At 47.5% G+C, this 21,680-nt stretch overlaps 1 protein-coding gene across 3 annotated transcripts in view; it reads left to right on the top strand.

Annotated features, from left to right (window-relative positions):
• The first annotated feature begins 7,652 nt into the window (after positions 1-7,652).
• NHS (NHS actin remodeling regulator) overlaps positions 7,653-21,680 on the top strand; it is a 266,848-nt gene continuing 252,820 nt past the window's right edge. For all 3 annotated transcript variants that reach the window (XM_074605639.1, XM_074605650.1, XM_074605627.1), the window contains exon 1: positions 7,653-8,335. In XM_074605639.1, the coding sequence (XP_074461740.1) occupies positions 7,933-8,335 (403 nt within the window). In that variant the 5' untranslated portion in view covers positions 7,653-7,932. The remainder of the gene's footprint in view (positions 8,336-21,680) is intronic.

Here is a 21,680-nt window from a genome sequence, read left to right as displayed (position 1 = left end):
TAGCTCTGTTTATCCTTAAAATAAATGCAGACTCTAATGACATGTTTCTGTCATTATTTAACATGTTTCTGTATCTCTCTAAAACCCCAAAGATACCTTTTTCAACTTCTCTACCATATTTTTCTGGTTTAAGAGCAGATGACTAATTATGCTTCTGTAAACTCTGTTTTCCTTTGAAACGGTAATCACTTACTTTGTCAGACTTTTCCTATTATGGTGCATTTTCAGAGCACTTAAAGTATTACTTGTAGGTTAAACAAAACAGGAAGCCGATTTGACTGGCCATGATGAGACCACAAGTGGTCTCCAACTAAAAATTATTTATATCAGATGAAGATCCTTCTTAAAAGCTGGACTACTGCCTCTGCTTCCAGCACCAGTACTGCCACGTGGAGGAACTATTCAGCCTGCTCAAGGGTACAAGCCAGCCTTCGCGGCTTGACAGTGAGAGTTAAAATATGAATGTTTGGGGTGCCTTTCCCTTCTGTTGGTGGAGGGTTGGAAGCACTGCCAAGCCACTGAGCGTAAAGCTACGCTTTTTGTCTCCGTTGTGGACAAAGACGTGGAAGAAGGAATTAGCCCACCTACTAAGTAATTATTTATCTTTTGTTATTTTGATTTCTTTCAAAATCAAAGACTTACTCCTGGCAGACAGGCTTATATTCATAATGGAAATCATACAGCTGGAAAGACTACGTGCAGGGCAGCATGAGCTTTTGTATTTACTTGCCCCAGTGGTCTTCAAACCTGATTTGCTCCCTTTTTTGATATTTTCGGCCCCTGGAGCATGGGCTTTCTGATAAATTCAACTCCTGCCACACCAAGACAGAATATGGCCTGCACACCGCAGGCCAGAGCTTGAAATACCCTAACACACTCTCCCTCACAAGTCTGGAAGAGTGAAACCAGCCTGCTTCGCTCTTCCTCTGCTTGCATCCACATCAGTGAGCCCAACGGCAGGAGCTTCCCTAAAACCACCAGGGGATGGCTGGCATGAGGCGCTGCAAGGAAACCTGCGATGTAGACCTGCTTCTCTCAGACATGCAAAGCTGCAGCTTGCTTAGCGAGCCAGGCTCTCCAAGCAGCACCCAGGGCCGAGTGAGATAAGGTCATGCCAGAACACAGAAAGGTACAGGCGAGGCAAACACCCACCCGACCAAATCAAAGTTCCTCCCTGCTGGGAGCAGCAGTGGGAAGCGTGGGGGCACTGACCTGACCTGGCCCTTCCCAGAGTAGCTCCTTCCTCAGCTCCTCACCAGGAGCATAAGGGATGCAAGTGACATTTTACTGGCCTTGACTTGGTGACATGAGCTGCAAGCTGGATTGACACCAGAGTACAGAAACTTGAAATTACTTCCACATTTCAACTGTATGATAGAGAGTTAGAACAGGTTCAGCGTGCAATCAGCAACGTGACAAATTATTTTGGGAAGTGTAAAACGCGTGTTGTTAATATTGAACAAATGATCATCTGTGGATGATGGGGTTTTTGCCTTCTGTTCCCGATAAATCTTCCTTTCTCGAGACTAGCGTTGCTCCCGCTGTCCTGATACAGGCAAAATGTTGTCTGAGTTCAGCTGAGTCCTGAATCAAGACTGCAGACTTGGCTTGATGTGCACAAAGTGCCTGATGCCAGCAGGCAAAATTAAAGAGAACAGTGAAAATACCCACAACAAGCAGGTTAAACCCCCACTGCTATCAAATCAAGTGTAATTAAGAAGTCAGAGCAACAAAGAGGGTGGCTGGATCTCACACTGGAAGTAAAGCATCTTCTTTCTCCCTCCTGTTTCCCTTGAGTGGATTACATTTCTTTGTAAAGGACAGCTTATTTTTGTCTGCCTCCCCTTTCATGATGGTTTCTTAAGGTATAACCACATTTGTTAACTTTTTATCACCCTGAAAGTTCCCAATTGGTTGGTTCCCAATTGGATCTCCCAATAGAGATCCAATTAACCACTCCTTTGCACAGGCTGGACACAGGCTTCATTGCGCTCCAGCCGAGGTCACTGGCAATTTTGCCCTATGCTTCCCTCAACACAGCTCTCACATATAAAATAGACCCTGACTTTAGTTTGAGAACTTTGTCAACTGAAGAAGTACCCACCTTCCCTTTCCTAACACACGGCAGCAGAGCCCACCGGGTAGAGCTGAGCTTCCCTGAAGTCCAGCTCAGAGCTGGAGGTCACTCCAGCAGCGCAATTACTCTCTTGTGCTGTGTTCTGGTACGGAGTCTAGGAAAGGCATCACAAATGCCCTCTACATAACTCTCTTCTTCTGAGATGACAAAATGGGAATCAGTATTCTCCAGGACAACAGTGTGGATGCTTACAATCATCGTATTAGAGCAGTTGGAATTGTTTAATGGTTTTGGGGGGACCCTGAAGATTGCCAGCAATTCCCAACTGCATTTTGATTTGGTCTTCGATTGACTGACATTCTTAACCATTATTTTTTTAAAGGCTTAAATGATAGTGGTATTTAAACAGCTTGCTTTCTTTTTTTTCTTCCTTGACATCTCCCAGTGCTAGCAGTCAATGGGAGGTATGAATGCGAAACTAATATCGATATCAAAGGAAATTGCAGCATTCGCTGTTCTGGGGGATGCTCCAATGAGGATTTTTTTCTGACTAGCAATGCCAGGTAGTACTGATGGAAAACATTCAGTAGGTGTGCACTTAACACAAACTTGCTGGAGAGATAAGGAAGTTTCCTTATTAAAACAGACGTTTCTTACTAATAAAATTCAATTAGCATGTCAGCCTTGACTTCAGGCACATTTTAGAGGAAGTGTCAATTTAATAACCCCTCTTCAGTTTGAAATGTCATCCCTACTCTGATTACAAGTAAACTCTATAACAACTATAATTAAGAGAGTTTGGAGAAAGGGAGTTAGCTTGCAGTTTTTTTAATTCTGTTGTGCCTGCACTGTATGATTTGCAGCACCGTGTGGAGTCCAATTATTCCTTTTGCTACAGGTACAGGCACTCCTGCAGGCCCTGAATTTCCCCCACTTAAACCAGTGACTAAAACAGTGGGGTCATAGCTTAAGAGTGAAAAGGTTTATGGTAATACAAATATTAACAACCATCAGCAGCGGGCTGAATCAGCGTAAGCTGGTGACAGCACACGAGCATTTAGGGAAATGCAGTTGGACAGGAAAGAGGGATTAACACAGAGAAACACTAGCTGCTCTAATGCCCGTACGTGTCCTCACCAGGAGGTGCGAGGGAAACAGCTCTGCTGAGAGCAGTGAGGAAAAAGGGTGCCCAGCCCGGTAGGACAAGAGAAAATTCAGTCTGCACAGAGTTAGTGGTGATGGCAAACGGGTAGCAACAGTGGATTTGTGAGTACTGTGAGAGATCACGGGGGCAAGGGCGAACAGGGAATATTCATATCTACACCTATCCATCCCTATTCGTGAAGCAGCTCCTAGAAGAGATTCACAGACTCCCGCATGGTTTGTGAACGCTTGTGTAGCTGTTTGTGCCAATAAAGTCATATGGAAGCAGGAACTAGAAGTAAGATGATGTGTCCCTCAGTGCGTTAGCAGTGTTGCCTTCACAGGCCAGATCATACTGAAGGACGAAATCACCTCTGTACCCCAAACAGAAGAGCATTTTTGGGGAACATAGGACATATTGTCGATAGCTGAATTACCAGGCTTTTGCCTGACCAAGCCGTTCAAACCCAGGAAACCTCTTCAGCAAAAGTATTTCCCCGCTAAAAATCCCATGTTTTGGACATGATCTTAACATGTTCCTGCTGAAACAAACTGGCAGGGCTGAGCGTCTGAAATGAGCAGGTCCAGACTCCCAGTGAACTGCCCTGACTCTGCTACTTTCCTGCCTTATGGGCTTTTACCTTTAGTGTGGCCTTGGCGTGATCAACGAACATCACTGTCGGGTCTAAGTCCAGAATGGCAGCTGAACCTTGAAGGGAGTTTCCGAACACAGATGCTTTTTGCTAGCCTAAGTGGGTTCAGGTTTGGTAATGTTCTGTCTGTGACGTCTTTGCTGAGAATAAATAAGCGATATACTTGGCTAGAGGGGGAGGGGGGGCAGGTTAACACCAGCGATGACAGATGCCACATTATGGTCAAAAGGCCACAACTTCATTAATATGATGCCTAAAGGCATCCTCCTGACAGCCGTGGAAAGAGGAGGAAATGACAATAGCCTACAGCACTCATCAGCCTCTCCTCCCTTTCTGGCGCTGCAGAACGAGACATACTGCAGCCGTCCAGAGCAGCCCCGCCAAACCTGGTGAGATTGCCTAATCCCATCTCCCTGTTCCCTTCAGCTCACTGAAGCAGGGAGCCAGATTCCTTCTCATCTGCCAATAGTCCTGCCCTCTGCCTCCACCAGCACAAATACCCCCCAGCTGGGGTTGCTGTAAAACCACACCTCAGCAAGGATATCAGCAGCAAACGCAAGCCAGGGGATGAGTACAGCCATGGTGTGGGGTGGGAAGCTGCACAGCAGCTACTATAGGGTATGACCAGGTGCCTGCCTACCACCAGAGACCAAGCAGGACCTTTCTTTTACCCTTGTTTCCCACTCTTCCACCCCCATATTGTATGTGTCTCTGAAGCAAACCATCTTGCAGCCTTTCACTGCCATGGGTGAAAGCCAATGCTGTCCACAGCAGCATCCCAACCTAAATTTATGGCAACCAACACAGGGAATACAGCTCACGCACGTGCAAGAAAGCAGTACAGTCCAACAGGAGGCTTTTCCTGCCATAAATAAATACATAAGGAACTGTTTCACATACTTATCTCTGTTCACAACTGATATTCCTTCTGACATGTCTCAGTCTCCGAGGTCTGTAAGCACTTCTTGAAACCTAGTGATGCAGAAGGTTGGTCCAGGTGGATATGTTCACAAATTAATACCCCGGGGAATGCTCTTGAGGTTTGACTTCAGCCCAGGGAAGCTATCCTCCCTAGGCCGCCCCTGGAGGCAGTGCAGAGGGACAGGCCCCTCTGAGCGGCACTTTGGAGCTGAGGCCCGACATTAAGCATTCAAAATCCTGCATGGAAAATTTTTTTTCCTCTCCTTTGGCTCCAGAGACCCATTCTGTGAGGCTGAAGTTAACCTTTGGGACGGCTGCCCACTTACTACAACTACTATTAAACACACACAAACACACACACACACACACACAAAAATCCCAGAGGCAGCTGAGAAGCTGCTTAAATTGGATTTGCACCACCTGATATTACTGATGGAAAACATAGATTAGGTGTGTGACTGGGTTGAGGTGTTACCAGCGATAGGACCTGTATTCTGATTGAAGGGAACTGAGATGTCATCTCCACCTGCATGGTGAAAGAGCCAGCACCCCACACTCTACCTGTCTATGGAGCGTGTTCTGTTTGGAGTGAAAAACTAAGAAAAATGGCAACGTTGACACTCACAGAGGGAAGGACAGAAACGCAATGAGACCTCCAAAGTGAAGATATGCTCCCTATGGTGGAGATGCACAGACTTGGCAGGACCTGTCTCCTTTAAACAAGTTCACTTTTGTGTGGCTTTGGCACTGGGTGCATCTTGTGCTGCTACCTAGAGAAGTCACACAATTCTCATGGGACTAGTAGTGTCCCTAAGGCGAGCTGTACCTTTCCAATCCTGGGACAAAGACAGAGACCGCGGAGTCAACAGTAATGTGGCGTAGTAATAAAAAACTGGGAAAAGTAAAGGAAGAGCAAGGGCTGGCTTCTGGTAGCTTTGCTGAGGATGCGTAGGGATACGCTGCAGGAACCAAGGTGTTGTTTTTAAGGGAAGGAAGAGAGCTGCACAGCTCCTGTCCTGCCTGAGCTGGTCAGACATTACACGCAACCGGGATGCTGCGGTAAGGCACAACCTAAAATTCTGCCTCTTGCAGCTTTTACCTGTAATGAATGGCCCGATCCAGTGGCTCACTGGGGGGCCTGAGAGAGAGGCAGGACGAGTGCCTGAGCCGCTTTCCTCAGAGGTAGCTCCTGCCCCTGCCTGGCGAGTGTTATAATGCCGTTTCCAACAGGTTTGACTCCTGTGGTCTTTTTCTTGTGATCCCGCACCAGTTTGGATGGCTGCTGGTCTTTCTGGAGCATTAAAACTTAACCACTCCTCCCCTCCCCTTTATGAATCTCAAGTGAAATATTAAAATACTTATAAATAAGCTTATAAATAACATGCCATGACTCCCACAGGTGGGGAGAAAAGTACAGTCTGTGCTCCATTACCAGGGCTAAAAGCCACCCTGCTGTGGAGGAAACTCTGGAGTACGGGGTACGAATGCCCCAGTGATTTTAACAGCAGCTCCACTGAGGTCCAAGAAATACTTTTTAGTACCGCTTGTGCACTGTCCCCGGGTCTGTGACGGCTCTCACATCCCTACCCACTCCCATTGGGTTGCACCCGAACTTCAGGCCCCCTAGGAGGTGCAGGGAGGTGGTGCTGAGACCGGGGCAGACAGGGACAGGCCCTCTGCCCTCCTCCCCCTCCAGGCACAGGGCCGGGGCTGCCCATTTCAAGCTGAGTTAGAAACCTGAGCTAAAGACCCATGCTAACTCAGCCCGGTGATGTGTTCCCCTTCCCACAGGCACTGTGCAAAGGCACATGAACTGTCTACGCCAAAAGCCAGCGTCGGGGCCAGTAAAGTTCATCAGCTCAGATTTGGAGCTCTGGGAAAAGAATTGTATCCACCCGCCAGACCTAAGCTTGTCCTGGGAGCAGGTCGCTGTGCCCGCAGAGTCTGGGGTGCAGGTATCACCACCAGGCTGGCAGCAACGGTCTCTCTGGCACAGATATCTGCAACTCAGACTGTCTGACCAGAGGTAATTGAAAGCTGCCTGTATGTGGTCATGTAATGACAGGCTGTGTCGCAACACACGTGTGCAAGGATGACAAGTTAAGGTCAAGTGGGCGAACTTAAGCTAACATTTCCTAGCTGTGGGATTCCTGCATTTGCAGCCGCTCGGCCCTCCTTTTATGGTAGCTCTTTCTGTGGTATCTGCGTATTTACCACTAATAATTTACAGTTTATGTTCAGATTTCATGCCTGCTCATTAGGCATGATCAACTTTCAGGACCGTATGTAAGGAAGCTCAGCTGTCCTGCCTCAGGAGCAGTGCTCCTTGTCTCACTGGACCCCAGTTTTCCCCAACACCTCCTAAGAAGCACCCAGGTGCTTCTGACTTCAGGGTGCGCCTGACTTCGGAGGGTGTCGTACCCCTGAGAGGTGACACCAGTGGGCTGTCACCAGCCTCCTGCAGCAGGTTGGGCCTTTCTGACTTGGGTTCCCTTTTAGCCCTCTCCGCATCTTTTCCTTCTTCGCACCTGAGCCGTGCTCCCGATGGAGCGAAGATGGGCTGGGGTGGAACAGGACGCAGAGGAAAAGAGTCGCCACGCTCTGCCCGGAGCAGCAGCCTCCGCCTGACGGGAGCCACCGGGGCCGCGGCTCTCCCGCCGGCTCGGCTCGGCACGGCTCGGCGGGCCCGGCAGCGCCTCCCCGCGGCAGCGGTGTCTCGGCGCCGCCCCGGTCCCCGGCCTCGGCCCCCGCCCCCGCCCCGCCGCTCTCCCGCCGGGCGGGCGGCTCGCTCCTCCTCGCGGCAGCGGGATTCCTCTCGCCGTGTTTTCGGGCCGCCCCTTCACACCCGCCACCGGAGCGGGACGGTGTGCGAGCGAGAGAGCGAGCGAGGCGGCGCGGATGCGCCCCGGCTCCCCGCGGCGGTGGCGGCGGCAGCGGCGGATGCTCGGCAGCCCCGGAGCCCCGCGCAAGGAAGGAGCGAGGCGATGAGCCGCCCGCCGGCGGCCGCCCGCGAGTGACGGCGGCGGGGCAAGGAGCGGCGGCGGCGGCTAGGAAGAGGAGCAGGAGGATAAGGAGGAGGGCAGCGATCCCCGCCAGTACCCGCGGGAGCCCGGGAGAGCCCCGGCCGAGGGCTCGGCCATGCCCTTCGCCAAGCGGACCGTGGAGCCGCAGCGGCTGTGCCGGCGGCAGCCCGCCGCCTCCGTGCTGGAGGAGAGCTGGGGAGCGGAGCCGCCGCCGCCGCCGCGGGACCCGCCGCCGGAGGAGCCGGGGACGGCGGGCGAGGGCGCGGAGGCGGCCGGCGGCGGCGGGGAGAGGGAGGCTGCGGCGGTGCTGATGGTGCTGGACCTCTGCTCGGTCAGCAACGTGGCCCTGTCGCGGATCCTCCGGCAGCTCTCCGACGTGGCCCGGCACGCCTGCACCCTCTTCCAGGAGGTCGAGGCTGACATCCAGGGCACCCACCGCCGCGTCCGGGCGCTGCACGGCCGCATCGCCGGTCTCCAGGGGGCTGTGCGGGGCCTCGACCCCAAGCAGGAGGCAGTGCGTAAGTACCGCGGGGTGATGATGGCGTGATGGATGGGGCGCTCCGCAGCCCGGGGAGCCCGGCGGGGGAAGCCACTTTCCCCCCCCCCGCCTCCCCGGTAACCCGCCCTGCAAAGTTTGGGGCGGCAGGGTGGGAAGGGGCCGCGGCGTGGCGTGGGTCGGGTCGGGTCGGTTCGGTGGGCGCCGCCGGGCGCCGGGGCGATGCCGGCGAGAGGGATGATGTCAGTGGTTTGTGCCTCTACATAAGGAGGTGGCTGGCGGGGCTCTCGGGGTGCATCTTTTGCAGCCAAGGGTTTGGCAGGGGAGGGGGCCAAGGTCTGTCTGCGGGGCCGCCGGCGGTGGTGGTGGGGATGGGGGTGATCCCCCGACCCCCGGGCATCTTTGGGTTTTCTCCCTTTGCCGGTGTGACCCCCATCCCGGGCAGATTTATCTTCCCCTTAGAAGCGTCTCTGACTTCCCGGTCGAAATTTTAAGCTCCTAAGTAGAAATAATAAAGCTACTTCGTTGTTAGCCAACTTTCGGGGCCATAAAATAAGGAAGTTTGGTTAATGACCTCTTTCTGTTTAAAGAGTGGCCCTGAAGAGCCGGGGGCGGCGGGGGGGGGTGGTGGGGGGGAAGAGAGAAAGATCAAGGCAATATGCGACTTGTGTTATAAGCCGTAAGTGCTCGAATCCTGCTTCTTCTCCACCCAAACTATAAAAGTGGTGACAGGCTCCGTAGTCGTAACAGCTGCTGATTTCTGCTGATTATGGTTCACGTTCACAGCAGTGTAATGATTTCGTACTCTTACGGGTGCATATGCTTCCCAAGTGCTTGTGAGTATGTATTTTTTTGATAGGTAGGGCTGTGGATGGGAAGTCTGGAATAGCAGAGATTGGTGTCGATCCTGTCCCCTTAATATCTGGTTCAGGAAAAGCAATAGCTTCAAAGGGGAATTTGGCTTAGTTTTTGCCTTCTGCTGTTCCCCTCTAAATCCCGAGTACCTCCAGTGAGTACACCGAAGTGAATTTACACCGGGGTAACTGCAAACATGCCCTCTTCTAGGACTGTTTTAAAATGTGCTGTTTTAAAATGTGCTGTTTTAAAAATCGTGTTCTGGGTTTTCTCCCCTTTGGAGTGGTGTGGAAATACAAGTAACTCTTTTAGGATCAGCGAACCTGTACTGATTAACAGAATCAAACCTTAAGTATTCAGCGGTATTTAAGCTACATCCTCGGCAGCTGTGGAGTGACTTTGCTGGTGATACATTAATATACATCAACTGTAGATCAGACCAAGTGAGGCTTTCTGTGGTTTCAAGACGAGTGTGTAATCAGAACAGAGTGCTGGGCTGTGATTGGAAACTGCGGTGAGAAGGAGGCTTCCTTCTGGCCGATGTAGTGAGAGAACTGTCTGAGGAAATGAAACTCCTTGTATCACATTCTCATCTGTAAGTCTTTTGAGCTGAGTAACTGTGGGTATATACTAATGTAAGTGAGAGCAGAGCTTAGCCTTTCTAATCTGTATGGTTTTTTTCTTTCTGGATTGTGCAAGTGCGGCTTGTTTTCAAATCACAGTGCAAAACCTTGATATTACAGCACAGTTATGTCATATGCTTAATTAGAGAGTCTGGCTTTACCTCTGTGACGATAAATGCAGAATCCGCTTCTTTGGTGTTCTGTTTTCGTTTAAATCCTTTTCTCTTTTGGGAGGGGAGAGATTTTTGGTCAGGATCTTCCCTGCATCTGCCCGCTGTTCCTCCTCCTCCCTGTGTACAGTACAGTGCAGTGCCGCTGACAGAGCCGCAGATGTCCCTTGGTCTGGCCAGCCACGGGCTCCTCCACAATGCCTGTTTTTGACAGTACCCATTCTCCAGTAGGTGTGTGCCTTGCCTCCGGCTATATAGCTGCTCGAAGGCAGGTCGCCTAGTCGTCATCACTTCTCCCCATGCAGTGTTGTGCTACATGTGCTCTAAAGGTGAAACCAACCCAATGTGCATGAGCAGTCCACTTCTTTGCATGCTCCACCTGCCCATCCAGTGTTGGACCAGCACAGCTGCATTTGCATAGTGCTACATCTGAACATCTCAACTGGGATGTGGAGCTGAACAGCACCATTCAGCACATCTTCTCTTCACATCCCCCAAATCCACAGGCATCCACAGCAACACCTCCCTTTGGCTTCCAGACTGATCAGTGTTCCCAAGGGCCAGATAAAACTGCCTGGCAGCCCATCCTCACTGTAGTGTATAATGATAGCTTGCTTTCTCCTTTCTGGGCTGACACCTCCTCCTTCGTTATTCCTTTCAGCAAGACTATGCTAGTGTTTGTTTTAAGCATGAAGAACCTACACAGTTCACTCCTGACGGTATTTCACTCAAGTCACTGCACCCAGTTGGTTTGTTGAAACCAACAGAGCAATCACAGGTGGTCACAGGTCTGCCCAGGACCTTACCAGCATCACGTTAAGGCATGCTGACCAGCAGCAAACATGGGAATGATGAGGTGGCCTCTGAGCTGTCTTTTGGCTGTCCAGCCCAAATGGCACATCTAAGACTACCTCAGAACTGGCTGGAGGTTTGGACTTGCACCACATGGAACAAGTTGGTGACAGGCATGCAGCCCCTGCACCCATGTCATGACTTGTAATGGTCACATTGAACTTGTTGCATACCAGGAGTCTGGACGTGCTGGGCTGCTTGGAGCCTTGACCTGTGTCAAGTGACACTGTGTACCAGTATGTTAACACCACAACAGTGCAGCCCACTCATACATTTTTCTTAAGCACTCAGTTTAAAACTACCAGGCTATCTTGCCACAGTGAGACATTCTTGATGTTCTAACAGCAAGTGCAGCACAGTGATTTGAGAATAATGCTACCAGACATGCCCTAGATACTGAGCTGTGACATTGGAAGGCCTTTTTCTCCATGCCTCGTAAGCCAGCTGGATACTGAGATTCCCTTAGGAAGGCACGGTCTGGGTGAGGAAAAGGAAATAATGGGCCAACGCCACCTCGGGAGCCACTGGAGCCAGTGGTTACAGAGGGGCTTCCCTGGCCCTATCCCTTGCCCAGAATGCCATTCCTCGGCAATCACAGAGATGATACCGAGGGGAAGGGGAGCAGGAAAGGAGCTCTCTTGAAAACAGTGTATTGTAAAATTTTCCATAATAATGTATTTTATATTGAAAATTATGTATTGTTGTATTTAAATAAAACATCTATTTTGGGTTCAGGGAATATTAACAGAAAATTGGAATTAATTAAAAACAGCATTTTGCCATTAGTGCTTATCACTACCACTGTCATTTTCATGAGGCCTTAGCATTCTCAGGTCTGTTACTATCAAAGTGGTGAACGTTTGCAAGACTGGGTATGCTTTGCTTTAAGAAAACTACTTAAACTCCTCTGCTGAGCTACTGGTAAAGGTGTTTACCTATGCGTTGCTCTTTTGTTCTTGCCACTGTTCAGAAAGCGTGATTGGAAAATCTCGTTAGGCACAATAAAGGACTGATTCTGGGCAGTCGCAAGCAGGTCATCTTCAAAACCTCAAGGTCCCTCGCCTCTGCCTTCCCAGATGCTGCGTGTTCTTTCATCTTTCTTATAAGCCTCTGGCCAGCTAGCGTCTTGCAAATATGAATCCTTTTCCACCCTCTGACTGGAAGAGAAACAAGGGTGAGAAATGTTTTCCTGCTCAGCTCCTGAACTAACTACTTTGCCCTTCTGCCACCGCAAGTACTTTACTGCTTTTCATCATGAGCAGCTCCAGGGTCTGCTTCTAAAGCAGAACCATGTGGGAATAACACGATTGTTGTCAGTCTGGCTGTTGCTTAGCGTTTTCTTACTACCAGCAAGAGAACTGAGCAGTGCAGTACTGCCCAGTTTTATTATTAGATGCTTGATTATCTTGGTAATACAGAAATGTAGGAGAAGTGCTGGATTTTTGTGTAGACTCAGGACTCGGTGCCTCAGTTATTATTTGGAAAGATGGTTTCTCAGTCTAGAGGACTACAGATCTGGCAGTCTAAGTGGAATATTGTACTTTTCGGAAACTGATGATGTAAGCCATCTTGCTTTCTGAATAATCGTCAATGACCGGGCAGCAGATTTTGAAAGCCCTAGTTAACGAGATCCTCTTTGCACCCTGGCATCCCAGAGAATTCCACGCATTCCAGGCTTTTTTTTTTCTGAAAGCATCGATGTGTTACCAGTAGCCAATCTTTCTAAAAGCTGTATCGTTTCCAGCAGTTGCCTGCTGTATCTTCATTGCTCCACTTTTCCATTCCCGATTTTCCTACGTGCTTGCAGTTAGTGATACAGCTGCTTAGAAGTGTGGGGATCTCCCCTGTTACTCTGCTCTTCAGACGCCCCTGGATCTCTGCAGTGAGCTCCCCTATAGGTTTTTCTTCTTCCCTGAAGTGTCAGTATTGAGATGAAAAAGACAGCTGTGAACTGATTATTTATCATTTTAGGCTTGGCATTAATTTATTCTGTTTGATTGAAGTTGGTTACTGAGAACAGCCTGGCTAGTTTCACTTTTGTTTTTAGTCTCTTTCAGGGTGGTTTTTAGGTGGTTTTGTTTTGATTTTGTTTGGTTTGGGGTTTTTTTTGGGGGGGGGAGGGGTTGGTTTTTTTGTTTTGTTTTGTTTTTACACACTGATATAACACTTTTCTGTTGGGGTTTTGAGCACTGCAGGGAAATGTTTAATCAATTGTAAGGTTTTTATGTGCCTTCTGCCACAATCCCATTTTTACAAAACATATGTTGGACCCAAAGCTCATCAGATAATGCCTCTCCTCCTCCTTGACTCAATGTGCTGAAGTCTCAATTGCTGCTGAAATGGAATCTAGACACTTTAATGCTTCCATCTCGGGATACAGTTGCATCGCAAGGCTGTCCCAGGCAAACCGTTGGTGAGCATGCTTGCAGAGATCTTCAGGCAGGTAGAGAAGACCTCAAGAGTAGGCGCCATCTTGAAAGAAAACAGAAGCAAGTGTAAGTTGGGTAGCTAAGTGTTGTACTTTATCCCAGCTTCACAAAATTCTAGAGAATTTAAAGTGCAATTTTCATTGTATGGATTTTCTGTTGTGCTGACGCATAACTGTAGACCTCCATGGGTTGGATATATTTACATAAAAATATCTCGGATACTGTTGGAGACAAATCAGAACAGATTTCTAGCTTCCCTTAACTCTGTATGGTAGTGCTTTATAGTGTATAAGCATATCAAAGTGTAAGGGTAGTTATACTTTTAGAGGTACACACTAAGGTAGCCTGGGGGACATGAGGCACAAGGATGTATTCAGAGCTCCCTTTGTACATTGAAATCATATTAATAGGTAAATCCTTGTTGGGCACAGCATAAAACCTCCAAAGAAAAGCAGAGTTGTATGCTGGATGTAATAATCCGTCGCCTTCAGCTTTGTGTCCTGCACCTGCCCGAATGGAATGACACATCCTCTTCACTTGGCCTTTTGGAAAAGGAGAAAGGCTTATGGCTTTACTTGCCAGGTGTGGTTTTTTGGTGGTGTGCTGGTTGCTGCATACTCGTTTGTGTTAGAGAACTCGCCTCTCTGCTGCGCTTGACTGTAGTTTGCCCATGAATGCAAATAACCCAAGTTGTGGGTGTGGGAAAGTTGGAGAATTTCCTCAGTGCTTCCCGTCTTCTAAACGCAGAGGGCTGATGGCAAGTTAGCAGAGTCGAAAGCAGCGGGAGGCCCAAGCATCGGCTTTCCTGCTTACCTTTACTGCTGTCAGAACAACAAAGGAACAGAGGAAGAAAAACCTGCTCGCTTAAGGATCCCCTCCCCACCTTGCCCTAACATTAGCTAGAGTACCATCATTTAGGAGAAGGATTCCTTATCTTTGTTTACAGAATAGCAATAGAAGAGCTTTTACAGAAGAACCCCACCATTCAGAGGCTGGGCTTGAGAGATTCTTATTTCTCATCCATTTAGTACGCGATAGAAGGTAACGGGACAGAATTTGTCAGGGGTGTCATGCTTTGGAAGTTGTCATCTTCAGTCACGTTGGCTTGTGGGAAGCAGAGTCTGGCCACTTTGCAGATAAAAGTAGAGTGTAGAATCCTTTTTCCCACTGAGGTCAGTGAGACTCTCAGTGGAAAGGCTCTGAGAGCCCATTCTCAGGTGGACTCACTAGCCTTTACCTGGCATAGCCTGGTAGCAGATGAATAGCAGGCAGCTGTGGTTTTCCTCTGAAGCCATTCCTTGTTAGAGAGATGTAAATCTTCAGAAATTTTGCTAAATCTCATTTAATAGTATTCTTCTAGTATAGAAAGCCTTTGCCATTCTATAGTTCCTTGGTTTTCATCCCACAACTTGTACTTAAACTGATGTGACAGGCTTGAACTGTTTGGAGATTTTGTTGCTAGACGGAGAGCCTGCCAGTCAAAAGGCCTCATATCCAAACATACTCAAAGCTGAATTCCCACCTCACTGCAGCTATATAGCTGTGTAATCTCGTAATCATTAGTGGAACTTCTTTCCAGTTTATTCTCAAAAGCCAAGCAAGGGTCTCCAGTGGCTTTATTAGAAACCCTGGTGGAAATGGCTTAACTCCTTTAAATGAAGTCTCCTTTACACAGGAGTAGAACTGCAGAGAAGATAGAATCAGGCCTGTAAGAGACTTCAACTTACTCTGGATCTGATGGTTTAACAGAAACACTTCCCACAACCTGTTTAAAACTCCATGCGTCTGTTTAAAAGCCTTTATAATTTAATGTATGTGTTCATATGGAAGCATAAAATGAGTGTTGCAGTGAAATCAATGGAGCCATTCCTACTTTTGGTTAGTTCCCCTGCTGATACAGGAGAGATCTGGAGATTAAGAAATAAGCAGACTCTGGTAATTTACTGAGGCCACGGGGAGGTCATTCACCTGTTGATTCACATGCATAAAAGATGGTAATTTCCCTCTATGAAAGATGAAGGGCCTGGAGTGTTTCCAAAAAACTCTTGCATAGTTCTCAAATGTCCTTGGACTGAGGGAAGGACTTGCAGGAAGCAAATATAAATATCCAGTCTAACGGTGCCACTCAACTGCTGTGCTGGATCAGCAGGATCAGGCTTTGTTGACATTTCTTACGTAGGTTTACCTGTTCTGTGGCTTGAGTTTCAAGGATCAGGTTATGGCTGGTCTGGCAGAGGTATGCAAAGGTGGGGAGAAAAGAGGGGGGGCCGGCCCTTACTGCTCCCTGCCATGAGCGGGTCCCAACCTCTCCATCTCCATTCTGGCAGAGTCGGACTTCTTAAGCGTTGCTGTTTAAAGGCAGCACCTGGCTCTTCCTTTCTCCAAACTGGGTAGCAAAAGAGATGGAGTGCAGGGGACAGCTGGCTGTTTTAAAAAGCCCCTAATCTGACACATTTCCTTCACACATGCCTAGACATGCTGTACCCAAATCAAGCAGAGACCCCCCCCCACCCCAGGAACTCTTAAAAGCAACATTACGATGCTCAGAGTGGGGGGAAAAAAATACTACCAGCTGATGTGAATAACACACATATGCGTTTCAAAAGCATCGTTGCAGGGTTGTGTGGTCTTCTGAGTCGGAGAGCTGGGATTTTCAAAAGCTGCTCTTTCCAATCACTTGGCATCTCCATGTAATCGGAGGCTGACATCAGACTCTCGATTGGAACTACTTGAGCTATTAGGCTGTGAAGAGCAGAAACTCTCTGTGTTACCCAGTGTGTGTGCAGGGGGAAGGTTTTTTCACTTCCTTTGATGTATTAGCATCAAGAGAGGGAGTCTTCGCTTCATTCCTAATTGCTTCTCGTCTTTGAATTTATATACCAATATGTAAGTAACTGCAAAGGGAGATAGCAGAATTTATAAAAAGTTCAAAAAGGCAGGGCTTAGAGCATGATTAAAATAAAAGATAGCATACAGTCTGTGCTGTTTTTAGCTGAAATATCTCCCTAGAATACTTTCCATTTACATTCTCATTATATCTAACTGCTTCTAATGCACTGCTTAGTTTAACAACTGGCATGTTTTTAGGGTAGATTTTATAGTAGATATACACCCACTGTGTTCTTAACTCAAGACTTTAAATTGCAGTATCTGTATTGGACAATCTTTTCTTATACCTTCTTGGCTGAAGGCAGGAAGAAAGCAATAGTGATGGGAACCTAATTAAGCCTGTGGTTTAATTACACCAGGAGCCGTGTGCTTGAAATGCGGCTAAATTCAATGAGTGCTGCGTGGCACTGCCGTGTTAAGTCCCACCAGAGAATGACATATTTTTTTTTAATAGGATCACTGTAATTCTTACAAAGCCACCGTGGTTTTCTCTTTCTTTTCAGCTGCCAAGGCAGTTGGACTTTGAACTACAGCCGCTCAGACCGAGTCCCTGAGAAAGTTTGGAGGAGCCGTCTTGCTAGCGTGTGCACGTGATTGAGGAGAATGAGCGTCGGGCGGTGTGTTTGTGCTATAAATATGCATAGCTTGCTCAGGCCTCCGCAGCTTTTCCCCCTGCCTTCTCAAAGATTTTTTTTTGTTAGCTTGACGATGGTTGAAAAGATCTTTAAGTTGGCCTGGATGGAGGGCGAGCTGGGGGGGAAAAGGTGCTAATCCTTCTGCTTGAAGATGTGTATATCAGTGGCTGCAGGATCGGGCCACTTTTAGGAGTGAAATATGCAGGGTGCATGGAAAAATTCCTCTGTGTCCGCAGGGTTTGGACCTGCTTTAAAGGCAAAACTGGGCTCTCTGTGCATGCTCAATTTTGCCTGATTTTTTTATTTATTTTTTTTTTCCCAAAAAAGGTATTACCAAGCGTTGTTCTCTTCAGATGGTCTGTGACTGCCTGTGATTGCAGAAATCAGATCTTATTGATGATGAAGCTCAGGATAGGCAGCCGTAACGCACTGTGATGCTCAGAGACAAACTGTTTTTAGGATGGTATACATGTTTCACTGCATCCAGTATTTACTGAGATATGATAAGGGGCAATTTAATTTTAAGTGAAACGAGAGATTAATTATGATTAAATGCTGATCACGCAAATCGGAGTGGGTTCAAAGAATGGGTACTACCCAGCTCCATTTTTTCTCCCTGGAAGATTTGTTTATTTACTGACAGGAAAAAGATGGCCAGTTCTTGGCATAGGCATGGTCTTTTCTTTGGTGAAGAGTTGTGTACAGGAGGATAGTCAAGAGATGTATGTTAATTCATTTCTCAAAAAGAAAAGCATATATCATGGATTGACCACTGACTTTCCCATGGCCAGCTCTTACCCTGGAAGCTACGTAGCTCTGCACCGTTCAAGTTTTGAATGCAAGCATTTATTATTTTTTTTTTTCCTCCTTGTATTTTTTGGGGGGATAAATTTCTCATGCTTATTTGAAACCTCTTCTGGCTGCACAGCACAGCTTATTGCTGCTTCGGGCTGTGCTAAACACAGCTCCCCTGGCCTTCCTGTACCACAGCAGCTAACATGCAGCTCTCCTCCGCTGCAACAAGTATTGCTGCAGGAACCTGAAGTCTTGGTCTCTGCAGCAAACTGCCCGAGGTCTTGCACCCTGTTAGCATGCCAAAGTTAAATTTTCCCCATAGGATGGATTGTTCTGACAGCACCATTTTTAGCCTGGTTTCTTATCGAAACAAGCACTAAGGAACAGCATGCTCTGTGTGTGTATAGCAGGGGAGAGGGTGGGCAGGGGGCGGGCATGCCTGCGTATCTCACACCAGCCATTCAGAAATTTTCTATCTGTTACTCAGCTACCGTTGCAACTACATTGTCACAGTGCAGAAATCATAAAAGAGGCTGCCAGGTAAAGGAGAGAACAGACTATTCCTGCTGCATTTGAAGGAAGACTTGTTCTTTATTAGACACTAGAAAATCCACTGGGGAAAGAATCCCATATAAATGTTCCAACGCAATAAAAAAAAGTGCTCCAGTTGGAGCTCACATTTTCTTCAATGTGAAAGTCAGTCCTTTGCATGACATAAAAGCTGGAGAAAACCAGGCTTCATTAGTTCCGCTGCTTGCAAAACTGCTTGTTCGTATTCCTCTTCCCCCTCTAGAACTACTGATTATTTCTTTTCAATTTGAATCTTTTTTTTTTTGGAAACTTATGGCTTGAACGACTTTCCTTTTGGACCGTCTTTTCATGGTCCTTTTGGACTCCTCTTTTCATGATGGTTTTGCAGGGGATGCTGCTACGCTTTTACCTCTGTCTTAATGGCAAAGGCAAACCCCCCTCATTGTGAGAATGAATAGTATGAATTTTTATGACTGTGGTTTATTCTCCATTGATTATCTTTAATGTGATACTGTCTTGTTCAGTTAATAAACTAACGATAACCTGTGAAGGTTTAATTAACCCCCTCCCCCAAACATAACCTGCTTTTAATAGATGTTGTAAATGCATTCATTGTGCCTGGCACATTAAAATCACTGGTTTAAGTTCCTTTGCTTTCATATTGCACTCTAGCTGAAGTATATTTTGTGGCAATCATCTTGTCATTACTCTGCTAATAGCTGAAAATAAGTATCACTACTTCATGACTTCAGCAATATTTTTTGGCCTCTGTTACAGCTGCCACAGGCTTGATTCAGCCTTGGTGCCCAGACAGAGGTTGGATAAGCTGTGTTCTGGCCAAAATCCTCCTAATGGAGACTCGGAGGCTCACCTGAAGATTAGCTGTTAATTCTTTATCGTTGTTAGCTTGTGTGAATCGGTGTGAACCCACAAGCTGTCCCTTTGCAAGCCTGAGTGGCAAAGCAATGCTAGTTTGCATGCAGATGTCTCCAGTTTCATTCTTGCTCGCTCCTGGGCCAGACAACATGCCCAGGGCAGGGCTGTGGGGCCGGGCCACTGCTTGGGGCATGGGGCTACCCAGGCAGCAATGTATCTGCTATTGGCCAGCCATGCAACCCATCCCTGCCGAGCAAGGCAGCAGGGCTGTGGTAAGACATCCCTCTTGTACAGACAGATGTGCGGTAGCCAGCCACGTGCTTTGGACCAGAAGGAAGCTAGCTGGAACACTTGGAAGGTGAGCTAGGAGGGCAGCCTCGACCGTGGGTTGACCACAGGTAGGGCTGACCACCCGTGTCTGACAGAGAAGGAGGAGAGAGGCTGAAGCAGGCTGGACCTGTGCTCAGAGTTCCCCTTGACACTTGGGTGCCCGTTTAAAGCACGACCCAGGGTATTTACCCAGCTTGTACTGTCAACTTTTTAGGGACCTCTGTCAAAACATGCAAAACTTTCAGGGCAATTCTAGATCAAATCAAACAATAAAATCATCTGCCTACAGGTACAGTATAGAAATGAGCACCCCTGTTTGAGGAGTGCTGGGTCTGTGCCTGAGTGACTGGGTTACAGCTACCTTCGGCAGCTATAATGTGGCTATTCATTTGTGAAATTGTCCAAGTGGAACTTAACACAAATAATTAATGTAGATTAGAAGTATTTTTCATTTATCTACTTGTTCCTAAGTGCTGCACTGAAGAACACGGCAGAATGGCAGTTCGTTGAATGAAATGAGAGGGAGCTGCAAAACATCACAGCTCGGGGTGATTGTTTATTTCCTTTCTGGAATTTTGTTTCCTGTTTGGCTGTAGATCTGACCTGACAAGCAGCATCTTGGACTGTGAGACTAAAAGGTTCTGTTACCACAAAATAAAGGAGTGTGCCCAATTTTGTGCAGGCCTTTATAAACAATAGTTGAAATGGAAGAGACTTGGATAGCATCTTCTTCCTCAAAATTCTGTGGGTCACGAGAAAAACAACACCTTTTTGTGTATCTATATACATAAACACGTAGCTAAATAAAGGAGGAAGACCAGTTGAAAGATTGGACAATATAATGTTGGTCACTGAGGTTAGAAAAGCTTAATAAAGGGGAGAAGAATTTTACAGACACAGCAGCAGCAACCTGGTCAAACAAGGGAGAAAATATTCAGTACTACAGCTCTCATTACAAAGGTAAAAATTGAAGATAATTGATGTCTCTTGTTCTTTCCTTGTTTTGACTTTGTGTCTTCATCCAAAAGCATCTTGTGGTTTAGTTCACTTCCCATCCCCTCCCTCTCACAGTGGAAGATTAGTTTGGACTCGAGGGGTTGTGGTGGTATTGATGGAGACTCTTCTACTGGATATAATGGGTGATCCTGCCCCAGAAGTGAGATAAATCTTGCTTGAGGATGTTGGAATTATGCTGTTTGGTTGTACTCGCAAGAGTAAGTTGCTTGCTTTTGAATGAATTGTCCCTGCTATATTACAGCAAGGGTTGAAAAATAAAATAAAACCATAGAAAACCTCAGCCAAGTTCATGCAATTAATTCTTCCAAGAGAACAGATGGGGAAGTGGAAAGGTAAAGTGACGCAAGTCTACAGTGTCGTTTGCAGATTCACTGAAGGAATTTGTTGTATTTATTATTTCAAAGAAATGTCTCCCCTGCCTTTATTCCCTTTTGAGACAGTCCAACCTTGGGCTTGTTAAGTATGTCTCCACAGAAGCTGGCACATACTGACCTTGTTTGCTGCAGTCTGCTCTTCTGTAGCTTCTCGATTCTAGTGGCGTGAGCCAGATGGACAGAGCCCTAGAGCTAAATGCTGGATAGCATAATTAAGTGCTCTAGTATTGAAAGCTGGAGCTGACTGAGTCAAACTTTGGCCAGTACTTCAGTATTTCTTTGTCCAAGACACATCTGCTGCGTCAAAGTCATTCTTGTTTTTTCTTTCAGATCATATTCCTTGGGTATGAGGATGTTAAATTATATACCAATAAAACTTTCATCTGCATAATACAGAGTTCTTTCTACTACTTTGTGTCCTGATAGCACTACAGGAATGTTTTACAACCTTGTAGGGCTTGTGAAAGCCCACCTGAATTTTTCTTTCAAATCTGTACAGCTTTTTCCTTGCTGTGTTGTAGAGTTGTGATGGTCAGTTGTGTCATGTGAACCCCTGCTCCCTGTAAGTCCCCTGCCAGCACAGTCCTATCCAAGCGCATTGTGGACACCGGAATGTGGCTCTGCAGCTCTCGTTGTGAGTTTGGGGTCTGAGGAGCCTGGTTTCATACTGACCAGGAAACCACGTCAGAGGTCTGTCTGCCATCCTGCAGCCTTTTTCCTTCCTGCTTTCATATGCCATTTATAGCAAGTGAATTGTGTCTCCCACCTCCCCTTCTTCTCTCCTTCCTTGACAAGCCGCTTAGCAGCTTCAGGGATGTGGAGCAGCTGACGTTTCTCCTCTGCTTCCTCTTTACAACCAAACTGCTTTCTGAGGCAACATGCTCCCGTGTGTGATGTTGGTGGGCGGCTCGTGCTGCCCTGCCTGGGCGCTGCACAGCCTCCGGCAGGACGGTGTCGGTGCGTGGGAGAGGAGTTGTCCGCAGGAAGGGAG

Source organism: Larus michahellis, chromosome 1, assembly GCF_964199755.1.
Source record: "Larus michahellis chromosome 1, bLarMic1.1, whole genome shotgun sequence".
Lineage (NCBI taxonomy): Eukaryota > Metazoa > Chordata > Aves > Charadriiformes > Laridae > Larus > Larus michahellis.
Note: the sequence above shows the minus strand (reverse complement) of the source record. Positions and strands in the feature narration are given on the sequence as shown.